The following is a 19,365-nucleotide window of genomic DNA, read 5'->3' as shown; positions in this document are numbered from 1 at the left end:
AACTTGATCTTCTTACCCTTATTCTATCTTCTCTCACTCCTCTCTCCAACACACAAAGTAAGCAGAGCATGTAAGCAAGATTCTCACAGAGACTATATTTTGAAAAAAAAAAAAAAAAAGGCAGAAAAAAGCCTCTTGAAATAAAAGAAGTTAAAATGTCTCTTATTTATATTTGAATCTTTCTTTCTGAAAATCATAGATTTTGCAATATTGTTAAAGACACAGCAAAGCAGACACTACCAATTTCATAATCATGTATAGGAATGGGAATTAAGCAAATCAATGCTTAATTTAGGACCACAAAAGCAAACACTCATACTCAGTATTTCTCAGTAATTTTGTCCACCTAAAGACAGCAGTGGAGATGTGGAAGGAAGCGCCAACATAGACAACTGGGCTGGGCTGGGCAGCCAAGCTTCCAGGAAGGTTTGCACAGCCTGTGCTTACTCTAGTATTTACTAGTGGTAAATAAATAAAGATTACCAAGTTAAAAAAAAAAAAAAAAAAAAAAAAAAACTTTTTTTTTCCAAATTCATGATATTTTGATGTAACTGAAGTGAATTAAAAGGACATAATCCTATCCTAATTCAAGCCTAACATTCGAAACTTTTTAAAATTGCAATTTCTTACTCTCACTTATGCTTCTCTATATTTTTTTTCAGTGTGTGAGAGCAGTCAGCTGAACACAACAAAGTAAATCCAGCATCATGCACTGCAGCAGGTTGATCTTAAATCTACCAGAACATCAACAGTTCATTACTCTCGTTTGTGTGTTATGCTTGCCTCAGATCAGTTTATAACATTTTTTTCAGCACTTATGTCTCATTAAGTGTGGGGATTAGAAGAAGGAACTGGGGATGGGGTGGAGAGGCAATCAGGATGATACACACCAACTTCAAGGTTGTACCAGCAACCATAAATTTCTCTGACTTTCACCAGGAGCCTCAATCTTTCTCCCTCTTTTCCCCACCCTCCACTTTTTTTCTTATAAAAAAGCAGTGGGAGGATAGCCAAGTATAACTGCTTCAGATAACTGTTTGATGTCAGAGTTTATGCCCTACTTCTGAACTGCTTTGAGCTTGATATAGTCATTTACACTCTGTAAAGTAATATTAACAGAAAGAGATACACTACTGTTACTAAGAAGCAGCATTAACCCCAACATATCTAAAATTCAAGTAGTAATCAGAGTTTCATAAAGACAGAGGTAAAATAACTCGAAGTCTTTCAAATTATGTAATCTTAACAACTATTTTCACAAAAAAATCTTAAAACAAACAAAAAAAAAGACTCCCAGGTACAAACCAAAAAAATCTCTAAAGCAAGTCTTTCTTTAGCAGTAAAAAGATAACATGAAACTCTAAGAATGTGCTTATTAGATTTTTCATATTAAATCTCACATTTTAAAACTCCAAGAATTAACTTTTATTATTGAAATTAATCTGTAGTGCCTAGTTACTAATAAAGTAAGTATTTGCTTTAAAATGTTTTTAATTCACTTGCATACTACTTGAATAATCTAGCTTCTAAAAAGCTTTCCTAAAAATCACATCCAGAGCATGAAATAGGTTTTAAAAGTACCATGCTTTATGAAGCACCTGTCAATTTCCAAGCAATTTCCAGAAAATTCTTAAGCTTCACAACTCTTGAGCTATTTAGCCAAAGATTGGATAAGCATGATTTGCAATCACCTGGTATGAAGAATGAGCTCTAAGTGAAATCATCTCTCAGTGTACACAAGGTCATGCAGCACTCCTCTGCAATCCTGCAGATAGAATACCAGGGAGGGCTGGGAGCAGTCTACACAAATGATTTTTTTTAATTTATTTTCCTGGATGCAAGTTTACATGGGTATCTTCTGAGACAAAATAAAACCTTCAGCAGACTAGTTACATCTTAAATAAGAAGTCTGACCTTTAAAGACATGCTCCCAAAGCCGCTTGCATGAACATTGGCTATTAAGGCTTTACTGCTCCAAAATCCTCTAAATATTATCCTGTCTTGTCACTATTAATAAGGCAAATTTTAGTAGGAAACAAAATGGACAATATACTTTGGGCCTTCTACAGTACAGAACAAGTTGTCCTAGCTTAAAAGATAAAAAAATAAAAAAGGAGTCCATAAGATAAACTACAGGTTTTTTCTTCTGTGATGAAATTTATACATCCTCTTTCCACAGCCATACTTTCAGAGAAGTCACAAGAACTGAAAACCTTTCAGGGACCGATGGCAACCAAGTTAAAGAACAGATCAAAAGCTATTTAGAGAACAGAGTACAAAAAACAAGCACATTACTTCCCTACACCGCTTGGATAAAAAAAATATCACATGTAGTTTTTGTTACTCAGTAAGGTTGTTCAATGATCATGAACAACTGGGAGTTTGCTCAAGAATGTATGAAAAAACTATGGAATAGCGATTAATGCTACAACCTTTACTAACTGCTGTGGTTAAACCCAAATTTAAAAAACAAGGAAAATTGCAGTGGAATAACTAAGTTCCCAAATATTTAATAAAATTAGCACTACAATCAAAGAACTTTGTGAAAAAAACACTACAAGAGTCCTTCTAAAATGAAAGGTTTGGAACTTCCATTTTTTCCCCCATAGGAAAAAAAAAATTATACAAAAATGAAAAACAAAACTAAATGACTCATGCTATATGAGAGATTTTTCTGGTGTAAAACAAGGCTGAAAATACAGTCTTCCAATGACAATAATTGGATAACATGGTGTTACTTACAATTCAAACATGACACAATAAATACATTTTTTTTAAAAAATGGAAAATGTTGTAATGGTACAACAATGATATTCTTTATTGAGTTGATTACAAGACAGATGTTCATCAAGTAATGCAAGATTTCAAATGATGTCTATGTGCACATTGAAAATCTAACCCTACAGATTATGATTTCTCTTGAATGGTATTTGTTTTGTTGTGTTTTCCTTTAAGATGTATCTGCAGCTAAGTTAACCCATATAGATGCAAGGGAAATAAATTCAGGAAAACCATTCAAGATAATAGAAATTTTAAATTACAGTCTTTCATAACATTTTTTTTGCATGCATAGCAGAAGGACTGAGAAAATGTTAGTACTTTACAAGCAAATTGGAAAGGAAAAAGGGGAAGAACAGATTCAGAGAAAACTCTTTTCAAGCTTTGTCTTAAGAATTAAGCAGCACAAAAATCCACAGCCACTGGAGACTCACAGTTTTTCTCTCTACACTATTGCATTACATTTTTCTTTCCTGATGTGTTAGAATTAGTTGCCATGCAACCAAGCTATGAGGCTCACCATTTAATAATTCTTCCACTAATTGCAATATAGAAAAAGAGCTTCAGTGTCTGGGTTTGTCATAGCACTGAATTCTTGCTGTATGGAGAATCTACGATCAGTAACAACAAACTTGAATAAAGCATTTTTATTGAATTAATCTGGGATCAGCTATTATAATGGTATCAACTTAAAAGTATAGCCAGCTGAATTTTGATTATAATAATTAAGTTATTTACCAATGGTTCTAATGGCTTCAGAGCTTATATGTTTCCTCAAAACCTTGTCTGAACTAGAAAGCTAACGATTAGCTTTCTATGTTTCTTTTGATACTGTGGTTCATTTCATGTAGAAACTTCTAAGTATCAACAATTGAAAATCTTAAGGTTTACTTTTTATTTTATAGCTGTCCTAACATGTGCACTGAGCAACTGAAAGAGACCAACTGCGGCCCCTGCTGGTACCTATGAAACAATAAAATCAGTGAAGTGCAATAGAAATAGGACATTTTCCATTAAAATTCTACTGCTAAAAAATAAAGCTGAAACGTAACTACAAAAGGATTAGACTATAGTAACACCATGAACAGAAAACACCCAGTGACCGAAAGCACTGTCATGCTATAACAGTAACTTCATCTACATCTTCAACTATGTCAAAGTCTCAAACTAGATTTTCACTTTATAAAGCACTTTTAAGAAAGGATTTTTCAGCTTTGTAAAGCTCACTCTGCAGATATTTACTACAGCCTGAATCAGAATCCAGCAAAAATTCATGGCTTATCTTTAACATGCCAACCAGATACCATTTGAAAATGAAAATAGAACACAGGGTTAGAGTAGTGTAGTGTTCATTCATTTTGATGATTTCATAAATCACTTTCACAAATTAATCTTGTCTGCATCACTTCTGTATTCCCAAATGTTATCATTTAAGATTTGTACACATACCCTAGAGCTTTAGGAACAAAGCCACATTCACCAGCTCAATTATAGAACTTTCTGTACAGAGAGAAAAAGCCATACTGGCTTTCTTATTTACATAGCTGGACAGTTTAAGTATTAAGTCTTCTTTCTGCAAGTTTACATAAAGAAAAGGATGGAAGATGGAATAAATAAACTGAGAGCACTACTAATCTCTCTCCTACAGCAAAGGCCATTTTATTCTGTCCAGTTCAACTCTTAACACTAATGAAAATAAGACTGCCTTCCACCTTAATCTTAAATAAAGTTTTTGTTTATGAAAGGCCACATTTATGTTTTGAACAGATTTTCCCTATTAAAACCACAGACTGTGTAAAGTTCTTGGGGTTTTTTTCTTCGCTCTCCTGGCATTAAAAAGCAGGACCAATAAGTAACATCACATCAGAACCAACCACTAGCATTTTCAGAACTTGCAGAAATCGAAAGATGTTAATCAAATTAAATCATTACTATTAATTTAAATACTGAAGCCACAACTAGTATAAGAATATTTATGGCAGTTCTGTGGAAAAAGAGACTTATGTCACACAAGCTGCAGTAAACCATAACCTGGTATCAGCCAATTCAGAATCATTTCTAATGTGGCCAGCACATCTGAAATGAAGTGCTGCATGCCTCTCTAAACAGATCTTCTTGAAATAAGAGTAGAAATGAAGGACTTTAAAAGTTAATTCCATTAGTCTAGATACATCAAGGAAGTACTTACTAATTGTCATGGATTCTGGCACAGTGGCTGATGGCAACATATTGCTTAAAGTATTCACTTGAGCTGCAGGATTGACTTCCACTCTAGTCATAAAAGTACAACGTCATCAATTAATGAAGACAAAATCCTGAATTCAAAACTGAAGCAAAAAGAAACTAGAAGTCCCGTCATCTATTCAATACATGTAATCAAACACAGAAGACAGCTCATATTCAACCAACTTATGTTTAATTATCCTTTAACGTATCTGTTTTGTCTGATTTTTGAATACACGCAAAAAAAGTTTCAAATCAACAGGCCACAGAGAGTATGGTTAATAAACAACAACATAAAAGCTATTTCCAAAACCTGGAGGCTACACCTGCCTGTCAATTCAAAATGACATAACTACCTGACTTCTTCAAAATGACCAGGAAAAGTACAATATATGAAAACTATAAAAATAGGGAAGTGTAGGCTTTTGCATTTGTCTTTCCAAAAATTTCCAAGAGTAGCCTAATAGCAGTTTGTTTTCCAATACTGAGTAGCTATTTGTTAGGCAACAATACTAAACTAGCAGCTACAGGTGGAAAGCATTTTTTTTTCTTTTAAAACTTGACATGTACCTGAAAGGATGATCAGATCTTCTTGGAATCAGTTCTACTGCATGAACACCACCTTCATGCCTCTCTCCATTCTCCAGGTTATCTAAAGTAGAATGCACATGCATAAGTGTTTTCAATTAACAGTACTTAAATAAAGCAATACTTACCTTTACTAAAGAATTTTAAGTGTTTAAAGGCTTTCGCCAAAGCTGGCTTCTGTACTTTCACACCGAATGCCAGCGGGACTGTAACACAGCCAACAGTTTAGAAAAAATTATTATTGCAAAATTGCTTTTTATAGCTTAGACATTGACATTTAACATTGACAGCAATGTTGTAAATCTATTAAGAGACTTCTTATTGAAGTTATTTTTGCAAACCCCAGTAGTTTAATTAACATGGCAACTGATAGTCATTACAGATCTGTTTTGTGACTTGCAGGAAATAAATTTGTGGTTAGTCCCCAATATCCGAAACCTTGCAGAGGCACCAATCCTTTGTACATTCCCAACAGAGCACCATAGCTTTTCTCTGACTTGCTCTGCATACATTTGGTACGTATGGCTGTGATCCAAATACCAGGAATCAGATACTTTTCAGAAAAGTATGGATAATATATATCTGTCCACATATCCACAACTGTCAGCATCAAAATATACACATCACTGGGCCCTCCGTGATGGTGTGTCAGGTGAAAGGAAAAACAACAACACCTACCTTCTGTGAACGTATTAAGAAAATAAAAGAAAAATCATTTACATTTTCTGGATATCAGTATGTAAGGGTTACAAAGTTACCCTAAAACAAACCTGAAATCATGAGCTAAAAAAATATTATGTAGAATTTAAAAAGCAGAAAAAAACTTGATGGGAATTAGAGTTATGTCAGGATGACTATGGAGAAGAAAGTTCATTTTTTAAAGCTGTAGAGTTTACTGAAGCTCAGTTCCTATCTGTATATTCCATTTTTCTTCCAGGCACCTGACTTTTGCTCAGGCTCTCTCATCTCTAGGTACATGGAGATATGATATGCCCTGACACATCCCTGAAGCACAGCAGCAGACTAAAATTGAAAACTCATATAAGCATACAACAATGTATGTCATAATATATTTCAAATAGATACATGTCTTGTTAGTTATCTGTGTAAGACCTATAAGCTAAAACACTGGGTTTAAACTCTGTATTTTGTAGAAGCTCACTATGCTTTAGCAACAATCTTGTCATAATAATAATGAGCTTGCCAGTTACTGGGAAAACTAGAAGAAAATAGGATGTACTTTATATTAACCATTCACATTTCTTAAGAGGTACAAACGTTGAAATACAGTAGAGGGCAGTACAGCATTATTGTACTAATCTTGTTATTCTTATCACCTTACTTACAGAAGTGAATTTCACAGCCACTCAGTTAACAGTCTGTTTAAACTCTCGGAATAAATAATGTATATCCAAAAAGCATTAAATATTTTACCACTGCAAGAGATTATTTGAATGCCACTGAGAAGTTACTAAGAGTCACTGAAAGGAGAACACACACAAAGTTCTATAAAAGCAATGTTTTATAAACAGCTTGTAAAATATTAACTTCAACATTTTTGAGGGGGAATTCTTTTGTTTTGTTACCAATACAGATACTGGACTTTCTCTTCCATTCTTTGGCCATTCACATTGCTTTCGTCAAGATCTCTAAATAGTCCCCATCACTGTTCAAGTGCAGTACCCTAAACTGCATACAATATTGCAGCTGAGCCAACTGAGCATAAACTTACAAGTGACACTTTCACTTACGCATCTCAGTATAGAATGTGCTTTTACTGTAGAAGCACAGAACTGCTAACTCACTATCAGCTTGTAACCCACTATATCTCCCATATCCTTTTCCAAAGGAGTATTTCCTAGCCAATCATTCCTCACCCTGTATATACACAGATAACAGCTTCTATTGAACTACATCCAATATTTAATCATTTCTCCAATCTGTCAAGATTAATTTAAATTCAAATTATCAAAAACACTTCTTCTTCCAACTTAGTTGTATCTAGAAATTGGATAAGGATACTTTCTAGTCAGCCATCCAAATCATTAGTAAAATACTATACATACGAGACCACAGCTTAATCACAACAAAACTCTGGTCTATTTTGATACGGGTAAATCCTCCTCAACTTAACAGCTTAGATAGGAGCTAAGTATAAGACTACTCAAGTAACTTTGTCTCCTATCTAGAAAAAAAAAAAAATGTATTTAAACATCCTGTCCCAGCTGTATGGTATCTTCTTAAATCCTTATAATCCCATACTATTTGCCACTGTCCCATGTTAGAAATTTTCTTACAATTTTTGTTGGCTTTAGATAGTGTTGTGGTTTAACCCAGCTGGCAGCTAAACACCACACAGCCGTTCGCTCACCCTCCCCCCTCCCTCTCTGGGATGGGGGAGAGAAACGGGAAAGTGAAGCCTGTGAGTTGAGATAAAGACAGTTTATTAAGATAGAAAATAATAATAATAATAATATGTACAAACAAGTGATGCACAATGCAATTGCTCACCACCCGCTGACCGATGCCCAGCCCAACCCCGAGCAGCCGTCCCCCCCACCCCGGCTGGCCACCCCTATATATTGTTTAGCATGACGTCAGATGCTATGGAATACCCCTTTGGCCAGTTTGGGTCAGCTGTCCTGGGTCTGTCCCCTCCCAGCTCTTGCTGCACCCCCAGCCTGCCCGCTGGTAGGACAGAGTGAGAAGCTGAAAAGTCCTTGGCTTAGTATAAGCAGTGCTCTGCAGCAATTAAAACATCAGCGTGTTATCAGCACTCTTCTCATCCTAATCCAAAACATAGCACCCTACCAGCTACTAGGAGGGAAAATAACTGTCCTAACTGAAACCAGGACAGATAGAATTAAAATACTTACCAGTTTGGGAGTAAGAGCCAACAGCACTGACAGGAAACAGAACATCTGAGTCATCATTCAGGACCTGCAGAGGACTCCAACTGCATATCTGAGAGTTGCATGTGACTATTTCACGAGGCCTAGATTAAGAAAATAAATCCTATATAAATAGTCAGCATTAATTTTCACAACACTCACATTTCTTTTGGAGGTATCATTGCAAGAAAAAACCTTTATTTGCCTGCCAACTTTTTGGTTTGCATGTAATAAAACAACAAAAATGTACGTAAATTCCTAGTAGTGACCTTCCAATACTTAAAGCAGGCCCATGGGAACGATGTGGAAGGACTCTTTATCAGGGAGTGTAGTGATAAGACAAGGACAAGGGGTGATGGTTTTAAACTAAGAAAGGGGAGATTTAGATTAGACATTAGGAAGAAATTCTTCCCTATGAGGGTGGCAAGGCCCTGGCCCAGGCTGCCCAGAGGAGCTGTGGATGCCCCATCCCTGGCAGTGATCAAGGCCAGGATGGATGGGGCTTTGGGCAACCTGGTCTGGTTGGGAGGTGGGAGCTGTCCCTATCCATGGCAGGGGGTTGGAACTAGATGATCCTTAAGGTCCCTTCCAGTGCAAACCGTTCTATAATTCTATGATTCTAAGATCAGATTATTCCAAACCATCAGTTTTATGGTTTTGTCTTGGTTAACATCTACTCTGAATACTAGCAGTCTCCATTTAAAAATACGTGGGTTTACTGTGAAGCCAAACTCATGTTGGTATCATACTAAGAATAAGCAAATATCATAAAAAGTAAGAATTATAGCTTGGCTATATCATGCAAGAATTTAAATATCTGAGAACCTCATTGAGAACATCTGAAATCTCAATATTGTGATTTTAGGTGGAACTTAGATACAAAATATCCCCAAACTAGTCTAAATGATTCAAACAAAGAATGAATAAAGAAAACCCTACAGTGCAGGGATTTTTGTTAGTTACACAAATTAGCCGGTACCCCTGAAAAAAAGAAGTAAAAAGAAAAAAGCATGAAAAAATTATCACTTGTTTCTTCAATTACTTACTTCTCAGAAGGTTCAGTTTCATTTTCTGTGCCTTTATTTCTTAGTGTTTTTCCATATAGCTCGTCTTCGTCTGCATCTTCATCATCAATACTCTTCACGTCTAGTTTCTGGTATTCATATTCTCCATTCATGAACACTGAATTGCTTTTCCATGAATGGTTACTTTCATTCCCATTCAAACTTTTTCCAAGACTGGTATCAGATGAGGGTAATATAAAAACTGAAGATTTTTCTAAATTCTCCTCTGAACTTTCTCCTGTAACCAGAGGTTTTAAGGCATCCCCCACATTTTGTTCATCTTCCTCTTCATCAAATGAGATTATATTTGTCACTCTCTTTTTCTTTTTGCGATCCTTTTTAGATTTCAAATCTAGAAGCAATATATTTTCATATTTTAAAAAAAGAAAAGTAAGGTTTTTAATTTTTATTTTATTTTTTTAAATACATTTGTAATTTTTCTTAACAGAACTCATGAACTAAATGAGCTTAGTAAAGAAAAAACAATTAGAAAAAAAAAAATAGATCCATGATGCCATTCATTATCTTTCCATACATGTTAGCTTTTAAACCTTTAAGTACCATCTTTATTTTATATGCTTTACATAATTCAGATTTTAAATGTTAGTTCAGATGTGCATTAATAATAGTATTCAATGGGAAGTGGAAAAAAAGTTCAAACATTAAATTAAATTTAAGAGAAAAAGTTAGCCTTTCAGTCACCTTCTCCCGTGGATTATGGCTAGCGTATATTGCAGGATATGTCTACACAACAGATAAAACATGAAACAATTTCGAGAAAATAAAAACAACTTGTAATGAAATAAAGACAGTTTTGTCTATATTCTAGAAATAGAGCAGTTAGTTTTCAGAAAGAAAGAAAAAAAGTCTTGCTCCTTCTCTCAGCTAATTAGTTCCTGCTTTTGAAATACACTGAAATCCTGACTACATCACATCTAAGATGTGACAGTCATTTTTCAATGATTAGCTAGCCTCATGTGCACATCGTAATCAGTGAGAACAAATGATCTTGCAAATTTGAAGCACCCCTAGAAATATCAGAAATTTACTCATCCACACAACATTGTGACTAAACTGTTTTGTTTGATTGAAGTCCCACTGTTATATATCCACAACGGTGATTAAGATACTTTTAAGAGCAAGAAGTTAAATTCATTCTTAATGCAAACAGAATGCCAGCAAAGAACATGGACTTTAATTTAAACATCTGACTTTACTATTCAGCACATAATTTCATTTGAATACACCAACTTTTTCAATGGAAGATTTATTGCAAGTTTTACAGTGCATGTATTGTATGTGCATGACCTAGACAAATAACATGCATTGTGTTACAGACACATGCAACTTCAGTTCTGTTATTTCATCTTGAAAGCCTATACTAAAAAAGTTATCCCAAGTCAAGTATCACCTACTTTAATCTCATTTAAAAAACTAAATAAAAGCTTTACTTCAAGTTTATTTTGAAAACCATTTTAAAGACAAAACCCATTTTAAATGCCAATAAAAAAATAGATTTTATGTCAACATCTATTCCTACCAGATAGCAGTCACACTTCTTTTTATCATAACCAAAACTATTTAAAGCCTAAATTCAAACCTTGTTTTTTAAATGAAAAATACATAAATCCAAGAGTCTTTCTGCAGGTTTGTAACTTTACAAAGCAAAGCATCCTCTCAGCTCTACTTCTAGAAATAAAGATGGTAAAATATTCCTATGTTATTTTGCAACTGAAAATGTGGAATAAATATCACATTTTACTTAATTAATTTCAAATTACAGGGCATTAAGACTTTGGATTCATGTTATTGATTATACCCTACAAGCTGGTTGCAACACAAAAGCATTTAAAGGTGTTCTGGGGTTTTGTTTGTTTTGTCTTAAAAAACTGAATAAATTTTCATTTGTGGTAATTATCTGTTTCAAATAGGAATTCAGACTATAAACATGGGTAGTGTTTGAAGACAACAACCTGATTTTTTAATCCAGCAGGTAACAACGGATATATGGCAGTGTACTTCTGACTGATAAAGTGCCAAATGTAATCATATGAAAAATGAAAAAAATCATTATATCAGAAATTGAGAGGCATACTCTTATGATTAAGAAACTGAAATTCAGGTCACTAGTATATTAAATTTGATTGAAAAAATTATTTAAACACACATTAACATTTCAAAAGTTTTTGAATGATTCTAACATTGCAAAAATGCTTACCAGCATTTACATTCTTTGAGAGAACAGGAAGTGGGTCAGTGTCTTGATCAGGTTTTATTAGGATGGAGACAGCAGAGGATGCAGTTATCTCTCTGAGAAGGCTGCTAACACCCTGAGTGGATTCTTTCAATAATGAGGTTACATTTTGCGTTGATTCCTTTAACAGATCAGACACTGTGGGTGTACATTTGCTCTGTCCATTTAAATCCTTATTATCAATGTTGATTGCAAAAAGAATGGAGTTCAGACCTTCAGACAAAAGAAAAAATAAGATCAAAACCCCACTACATACTTCATGCAAAAGTTACAAAAATAGAACCTAAGCATGTAACAAAGCTCTGACATGTAAAATATTTTTCCCAAAAATTTACCCACAGTCCTCTGAGCCTGAATTCTTATCCTTCCACATACCATTCTTTGTTAGACACTATTCAAGCTCATGCAATCAGTTCTGAATTTATCTTGATGGCTGCTCACAGTACTTTTTGCATATTTAATGTGCAGCTGAACTGGTGTATTTATAAGCTCATTTTTAAATCAGTTTCACTGCAGCTTTGTTATTTGTTGGCTCCTATACTCTATAAAAAACCTCCTGTGAATGGTATCTTGCGGAAGGAAGCATGTGATCACGTATCTGGGAAGTGGATGTACACAGTAACAATTATCATTTCTGTAATATATTAACTCCATAAAAGTAAGCTATTTGTAGCCAGTTCTTAACTCTTACTCTACTCCCATCTATTTACCTACAATCTGGGCCTTACTAAGAAAAGTCTATCCTCGTGCTTTTCAGCTCAGGAACAACCCATTTTTTCTTTAAATTGAGACAGTTTGGGGAAGTGGGAAGGGGGTGGGGAGTTACTGTTACAGGTGAAGGGTCAGAAAATTTGCCTGGAAGACTTCTGAATAGTAGAAAAGCCAGATTCAATGTTTTAACAGTTCATAACAAACTTGCATAATACCTTGACCCCTGAACGTGCATCTGATGCACATTCTCCACATAAACTCAAGGTGAGAGAAGCACCTTACAATCATAAACAGAAGTAACACTTCACAATGAAGTGGTTTTTCCAGAATAGTAGCATATAAGAAGTCTTACCCGCTGCCATTGTAGGGATCATACTAGAACGTTCTTCATCCATCATAAAAGACCAGTCTTCATAGAAGACACTAAAATTTGAAAGGAAAAAGCAAAGAACATGCAGTCTAATATTAACATATGTTCCATTTTTAAAACACGAGAACACCAACAGATCAAATATATCACAGTAACTCCCTGAAGCCCTGAAATATATAGACCATCTACACAATTACGTAAGAAATGCTAAAGTTCACTATGAATGTGTGAAGTTACTTGTTCCAAATCTAGTTCTTTTTAGTAGCACAATGCTGTATTTTTGCTATCAGCACTCAGTTAACTAAACATAGAAACAGACAGCAAGAAAGACATCTACCTGTATTAAACAGGACAGGTTCATTTTAAAGTTTCCAAACCACGTAAGAGTTCAGGACATAAAGTGATTCTGTAACTCCCACTTGAATTTTGATAACATTTAAACCCTAAATATTCTAGAATATGCTTCTGTAGCAAATAAGAGTTCGTGTACAACACCCAGAGTACTGACAATCTTGATATATTACAAATACTAGAACAAGCTTCAGAGTAGTAAGTAGTGACTTAGCAATCCAAATTACTAATCTCTCAGAACAGTTTTCAGATTTTTTTTTGTTCCTATATTTGTCTTTATTTGATTTCATACCAAAATCTGTCTTGCAAGAAAGGTGCAGAGAATTGGAACAGAATGAAAGGCACTAAAGAAATCAGCTCTGCTATTCTATCCATTAGTTAATGCAAATGGAAACAGTGACTTCCTACTGAATTCACTGGGCTGGCTCAAGCTCAACAGTTATTGAGAATACCACAGATTTGCAAAAAGAAAAGGATCTGAACACATTGAAGGGAAAAGCGTGAATGAATCCATCCAAAATACCTTAGAATTTCACAGTACATAGCAAATTATTCTCACAGTAACTCTGTAACAAGAAGGTTCACAAACAGGTACAAAACCACTTCCAAGTAACCTGAAGCACCAGCTACCTATTGCTTGACTAGTGGAGCTTCAAAATTACAGGGTGAGCACCTCCAAATAGGCAACAAACAACTACTATGGAATTGATAAGATCAAGGCTGCAATTGAATGTTATTTTATTAGAGTGGGAGGGGTATTTCAAAGCCCCTCTCATTAAGGTATTAAGGTCTCAGAGATGAAAACTGTTGAAAGAGTAGGGAAGAGTGTCAGGAACAAGAATGGAAATGAATATGATGATACGAGCACATATTCTCACATGTAAGCATGAAGCCAGTTTCAGGTTACGTGTTGATACAGGCACACGACACTGTATCTCAGTGGCTGTCAAAATTCCAAAAATGAACACAATAAACACGTGAGGTTAAGTAGCATCACTAGCATAGCAGTTAATATGGTGTATTATGACAGCTGTATTTGGGGGTTTTGTTTGTTTGTTTTTTTAATCTCCATATTTCATTTGTCAATACACGCACATTTCCAGCATTACAATGACATCAAATACAGTACCTAAGTCGATTCTTGTCTGCAAGCAGCATATGAACGTATCTTTCCAGGGAATGTTCATTCAGTGCACAGCGCAACCAAGCCCGGCCTCTGCCAATATCTGTACTAATTGTCTTCAGAGAATAAAAGCGTTGCAGTTCATGTTTATTCAGAACTTCTTTCACATAGTACCAAAACACGGGCTCTGGGGAAAAAAAAAAAGTCCATCTTAGCTCTATTACCTATTTTACTTTCTTCTATCAACATTAATTTTGCAAGTTTCATTCCATATTATTTCAAAACCAACATTGTTACACACAGTCAATCATCTCCTATCATGTAATTTTATGAAACAAACAGGAAAACAGTATATAACTTGTACAAAAGGTGAATCATTTACCATCTTTGTATAACTCTTCAGTTAAATAGGTTATTTATTTCTACAAACTTAGGCTACTTAAGCACTTCAAACTTTTTACTTCACTATAGAAGCCAAACACATTAAAGGATTCTATCTTATATCTTGAAATCAAATTCAAATTTTACAGTGTATTTAAGCTAGTATTTCATTCATAGAACAGGTTCACAGGTTCAGCTGAAAATATACAATAAAAAAAAAAAAAGCTCTAAAACTCTATTTTGCTGTCAATTATTGAACAATAGAAGCAAGGTCCAAAAGAATGGAAAGCTCCAGAATTTGTAGACATGCAAGTGACAAAGTCAAATGTTAAATTGAAGAGGCAACAATACCCCTTTCCACTAAAATACTTTCCTTGCAGTTTCTCAATTGCAGGTAACAAAAATCCACATCAGCGATTGTACGTGCACAATGGAACACCAAGTATTCCAGGTGTTCCTGTTTCTTAACTAAGAACATACTTATTTTAAGGACATACTTATCCCAATTCACCTCTTACCATTTTCTTAGGGTGGAAAGAACAATCAAACATCAGATAATTCACCTGTAACACTTAAATCATTATTACGTGGTATAGGTTGGCAATCAATAGATATTAATATTGCCAACTGCTTGCAAGTACCTCAAAAAAATATTAATATGAATGTTTATGTGGCTTTGATTTGTTATAAATGAATTGTTCAAATAACTACAAGATTTTGAAAGCTATTAATCTGTATAGTTTGCAACATATTAAGAGACTGAATTTAAGGAAGACAGTTTTTTAAGAAAAAAAAAACTGAGAAAACTAAGCATCCCTCAAAGTTCACAACATCAATCTGTTAATGGAAATATGCAGACGCTCCTTTTGACAGTTTAATGGAAGTCTTCACTTTTAAAAAAAAAAAAAAAAGTTAAACATGGAAAATAATTCTGTAGTAGGAGTGAATGGTGCACTACCACCTCAAATATTATGCTGGCTTCTGATCATAACCTCAATTTAGGCAGCATAAAGCAGACACTTAAAGGAAGGTAAAAAAATTCCTCAAAGAAAACTTTGAGGAAAGAAAAAAGATAAACCTCCACTCCTTATTTATCCCTTCTCTAAACCTTTTTTAGTGGAGTTACAGTTTTAAGAAAAGGCCATCCATGATGTTTTGCTTTCTATGCACTAAATAAAGAGCATGCAGTCAGGTTTTGAAGAGGTTTTCACTACAGGTTATGACTTCTGGTGAAACATGCTGATTTGGGAGATAGTTCTGTTTATTAATTTCCATGGAAAGCTATTAGATTAGCAAAATTTATACTGTAATTTTATAAACCTAAACAAACAGGTTAGACTCATTTACTTGAAGTTTTACCAATGAGGTTTGAAACCCATGCAAGAACAACCCAGAGCTGTTTTAAATGAGGCAAATGTGTGAAACACAGGAACCACAGAATCGCTGAGGTTGGAACGGACCTCTGGATGTCATCCGGCCCAGCCCCTGGGCTGGTTGCACAGGACCACATGGGATGCAAACTGTAGGAGCTTATAGACAGATTAATGTGAAAACAATGAGGAAGTCTACAGAATATGTAAGAGCATGCAAATATCCTATGTTCTACCCCTTCAACTTGTTTGATCTGCATCTCAAAAATAAAGTGTGTGGATCTAAAAAATAAAAGTCCTTAAAATGCCAGATTTGTATAAAGTTAAAAGTGATTTAATTATTTTATTGTTTCCTATAACCAATAATTTTTTTGTCTGTGTTGCTAAAAATCAAAACAACAATAAAAAAGGAAGTAAAAATATTACTGGAATTGAGGAAATAAGTATATTCCCCTTGTGCTTAGAGTGAAACTCAATGTTTCCTGGTATTTTGATTGTTTATAGATATCAAGGATTTTTACAAGCTTCAAAATGTAGATTATTATTTGGTTTTTAATCAAGATGTATCTGACAGAAATTAAGTAGAGGCATTCTGTACCCTAAGTCCCTACATGTCATACTTGCTAAAAATAGTGATCTAAGGGACATTTTCAGACAATAAAGCCTCTTCTTTGAGAGTAAAATTAAATGAAAATCCAAGTCCTAACCATCAATATTAATTTTCATAACTAATAATTCAATACTTATTATTTAGAAGTAAGATTTATTTTAATTTCAGTAAAATACAATTTGGATAACTTAGGCAAACATGGGTTATGCAATTCACACAAATATTAATCATTTTGTGAAAACAGTTAATGTAATTTTAACAGTATCGCAGTTCCGATAACAATACCCCATATTACATCATTAATCATCATGAAACACTAGTTATGTCTCAAGTTTAGAGCATAGACAGCAGAGAGATCAGTTCTGAACATTGCCTTCTAATGCAAAGAAAACAAGTAAAAAAAAAAAAAAGGTAAAGAAAACTGTGCAGCCATTGTTCATTTTAATGTCTATTCTGACAATTGTTACATATTTGTCATAAGTATCTCATGGTAGAGACATTTGCTATGATTGGAAATATTAGTTCTTTCACTAATTCTTTACTGAAGTTAAATGAAGAGACTCTCATCATGTTACAAACCAAAGAGAGAATACAGTTTTATTGTTTGTTGCTGTTTAGTTTGCTTAATATATGAGAATAAAGGAGTTGCATATGCCTCTCATGCCTATGCCATGAACTGATACCAAATCAGACTGCTATTAAGAATTTTATTGTTGTTTACTTGAATATGTGTTTAAAAAAATCAAAACATTTTAAGCAAGACTTAAGTGATAGGTTCACTCAACTACAACTGAAGTTTCTAATTATAACTTTAATTTTCAAATAAGAAAAAGTAAAAAACTGAAGATCTTAGATGCAAAGTGAGTACCCCACTTTTTTTTTTACAACCTCTTGGAAGTAAGGTTTGTTATGAGCTACCTATAAATTTAAAATCAAAAACACTGCCGGATAATTTTGCTTTTCAACAGTCAAAGGCTGAATATGCAGCCTAAACAACAGTATTCCACTATGTTAAAGAAAAAAATGACACCTGTGACTATGTTAGACAGAAACTAATATAAATCATACCAAAATAATTTGTCTGAAAGCAATAAAAATATGGCGGTACCTTGTAACTACTTTCCGAAAAAAAAATACTATAACTTGCAAAGATAAATGCAGTTGAACCCAGTAATCTCCATGTGTAAAGTAATAAATAAAGTAATAAAGTAAAAGGCTCCTCTTTTTAGTCACTGCACAGCATTTTGATTGCTACATAGCAGCCCTGATTTTGCTCTTTAACTTCGATACATTGCTTAAGCTTCTTAAGGAGCAAAAATAAAATTTCCTTCCTTTTCCTTTCCCCAACTATAAATAACTTTCCTGACTTTCTCCTCTTCCTCCACATCACCTGACTGACAAGCTCTCAGAGAAGACAGAGGACAGCCATGTAGCTAAATTGTTAAGTTCCCAAGTAGCGGAAATGCATCTTTGTACATCTGATAACTAACATCTCAACAGACGAGACCAAAAATCTCATACACCCTTCACATTACTAACAGACGAGAGAAATACATTAGGGTTATACAGAATGTATAAAATTTAAAAATGCATAATTTGCATAAATCATAGAAAGCATAACACAGGTGAGCATTCTCTACATCAAACCATAAGACTATCGCCTGCAAGCAAGAGGAAAAGAAATGAACAGACAACCAAACTGCTACCTGTTAAAGTGATAAAATAGAATGAAAACTACCTGGCACCACATAATACCTAAACCCCAATTACAAACACTCACAAGGAGAAAAAAAGCACGCAGGAGAGCTGAAAACCTGTAAAACTTATGTAAACAGATGATTCTTTTTTTTTATTTGTTCATTTAGAGTCTGCCCATTACTAAATAAAAGAGACTCTCAGACTTCTCTAAAAGCATAGCTATTTCAGCTCCCCAAGAAAGTAAAGTCTGGAGGAGCTAACCGATCAGCAGGAAAGTCAGCACACAAATCCCAACATTTCCCCCTATCATCAACTGGGAACAAGCCCCTTGTTACAGCAATTTAAAACCACCAATATATCAACCTACACATAAAGTGTTAACGTTAACATTAACACAACCTACACATAAAGTGTTAACGTTAACATGCAATTGTGTGGTGGAATGGGAAGTTACGGTTGGAGATCAAAGCATTTTTAACAATTCCAATACTAAAGAATATTTAAAAGAGAAAAAATACCACACTGTGCTACATGTTTTGAAAGCCAAAAAGAAACGCTTCATTTTAGGATGTGCATACTGGTTAGGAGAAGATAAAAGATTTGCTGTATGTCAAACTTCACAACGAAACTAATGAACACCTGCACACACTTTTGATAACACACACAAGCTGAGCTTCAAAGTGAAAGAACAAAAATAAAGGTATCACTTTTTTAAAATATGTAAAAAGTAATTAAAAACAACTGTCTTGGCTACCCACCCAATAAAAACGATCTAAGTTTTGCTTTTAAAATGACATTAATACTTACGGATTAAGCATATCTGATGCTACAGAAAATGGCAGTTAAAGAACAGAGTAAGATAAGGTTAAGAATGAAACCACTGGAGTATAAACAACACAATCACACGATGTTCATTCCTAACAGATGTCAAAATATATTTGTCAATTATATTA

At 34.3% G+C, this 19,365-nt stretch overlaps 1 protein-coding gene across 3 annotated transcripts in view; it reads right to left on the bottom strand.

Moving 5' to 3' along the window:
* SNX29 (sorting nexin 29) overlaps window positions 1–19,365 on the bottom strand; it is a 132,061-nt gene that overhangs the window by 102,630 nt on the left and 10,066 nt on the right. For all 3 annotated transcript variants that reach the window (XM_035339398.1, XM_035339399.1, XM_035339400.1), the window contains exons 5-11: window positions 14,360–14,540; window positions 12,862–12,932; window positions 11,763–12,011; window positions 9,527–9,896; window positions 8,466–8,584; window positions 5,572–5,653; window positions 4,967–5,049 (exon numbers count right to left, since the gene is read on the bottom strand). In XM_035339398.1, the coding sequence (XP_035195289.1) occupies window positions 4,967–5,049; window positions 5,572–5,653; window positions 8,466–8,584; window positions 9,527–9,896; window positions 11,763–12,011; window positions 12,862–12,932; window positions 14,360–14,540 (1,155 nt within the window). The remainder of the gene's footprint in view (window positions 1–4,966; window positions 5,050–5,571; window positions 5,654–8,465; window positions 8,585–9,526; window positions 9,897–11,762; window positions 12,012–12,861; window positions 12,933–14,359; window positions 14,541–19,365) is intronic.

This window comes from Oxyura jamaicensis, chromosome 14 (genome assembly GCF_011077185.1).
Source record: "Oxyura jamaicensis isolate SHBP4307 breed ruddy duck chromosome 14, BPBGC_Ojam_1.0, whole genome shotgun sequence".
Classification (NCBI taxonomy): Eukaryota; Metazoa; Chordata; class Aves; order Anseriformes; family Anatidae; genus Oxyura; species Oxyura jamaicensis.
This window is presented reverse-complemented; position numbering and strand designations above follow the sequence as displayed.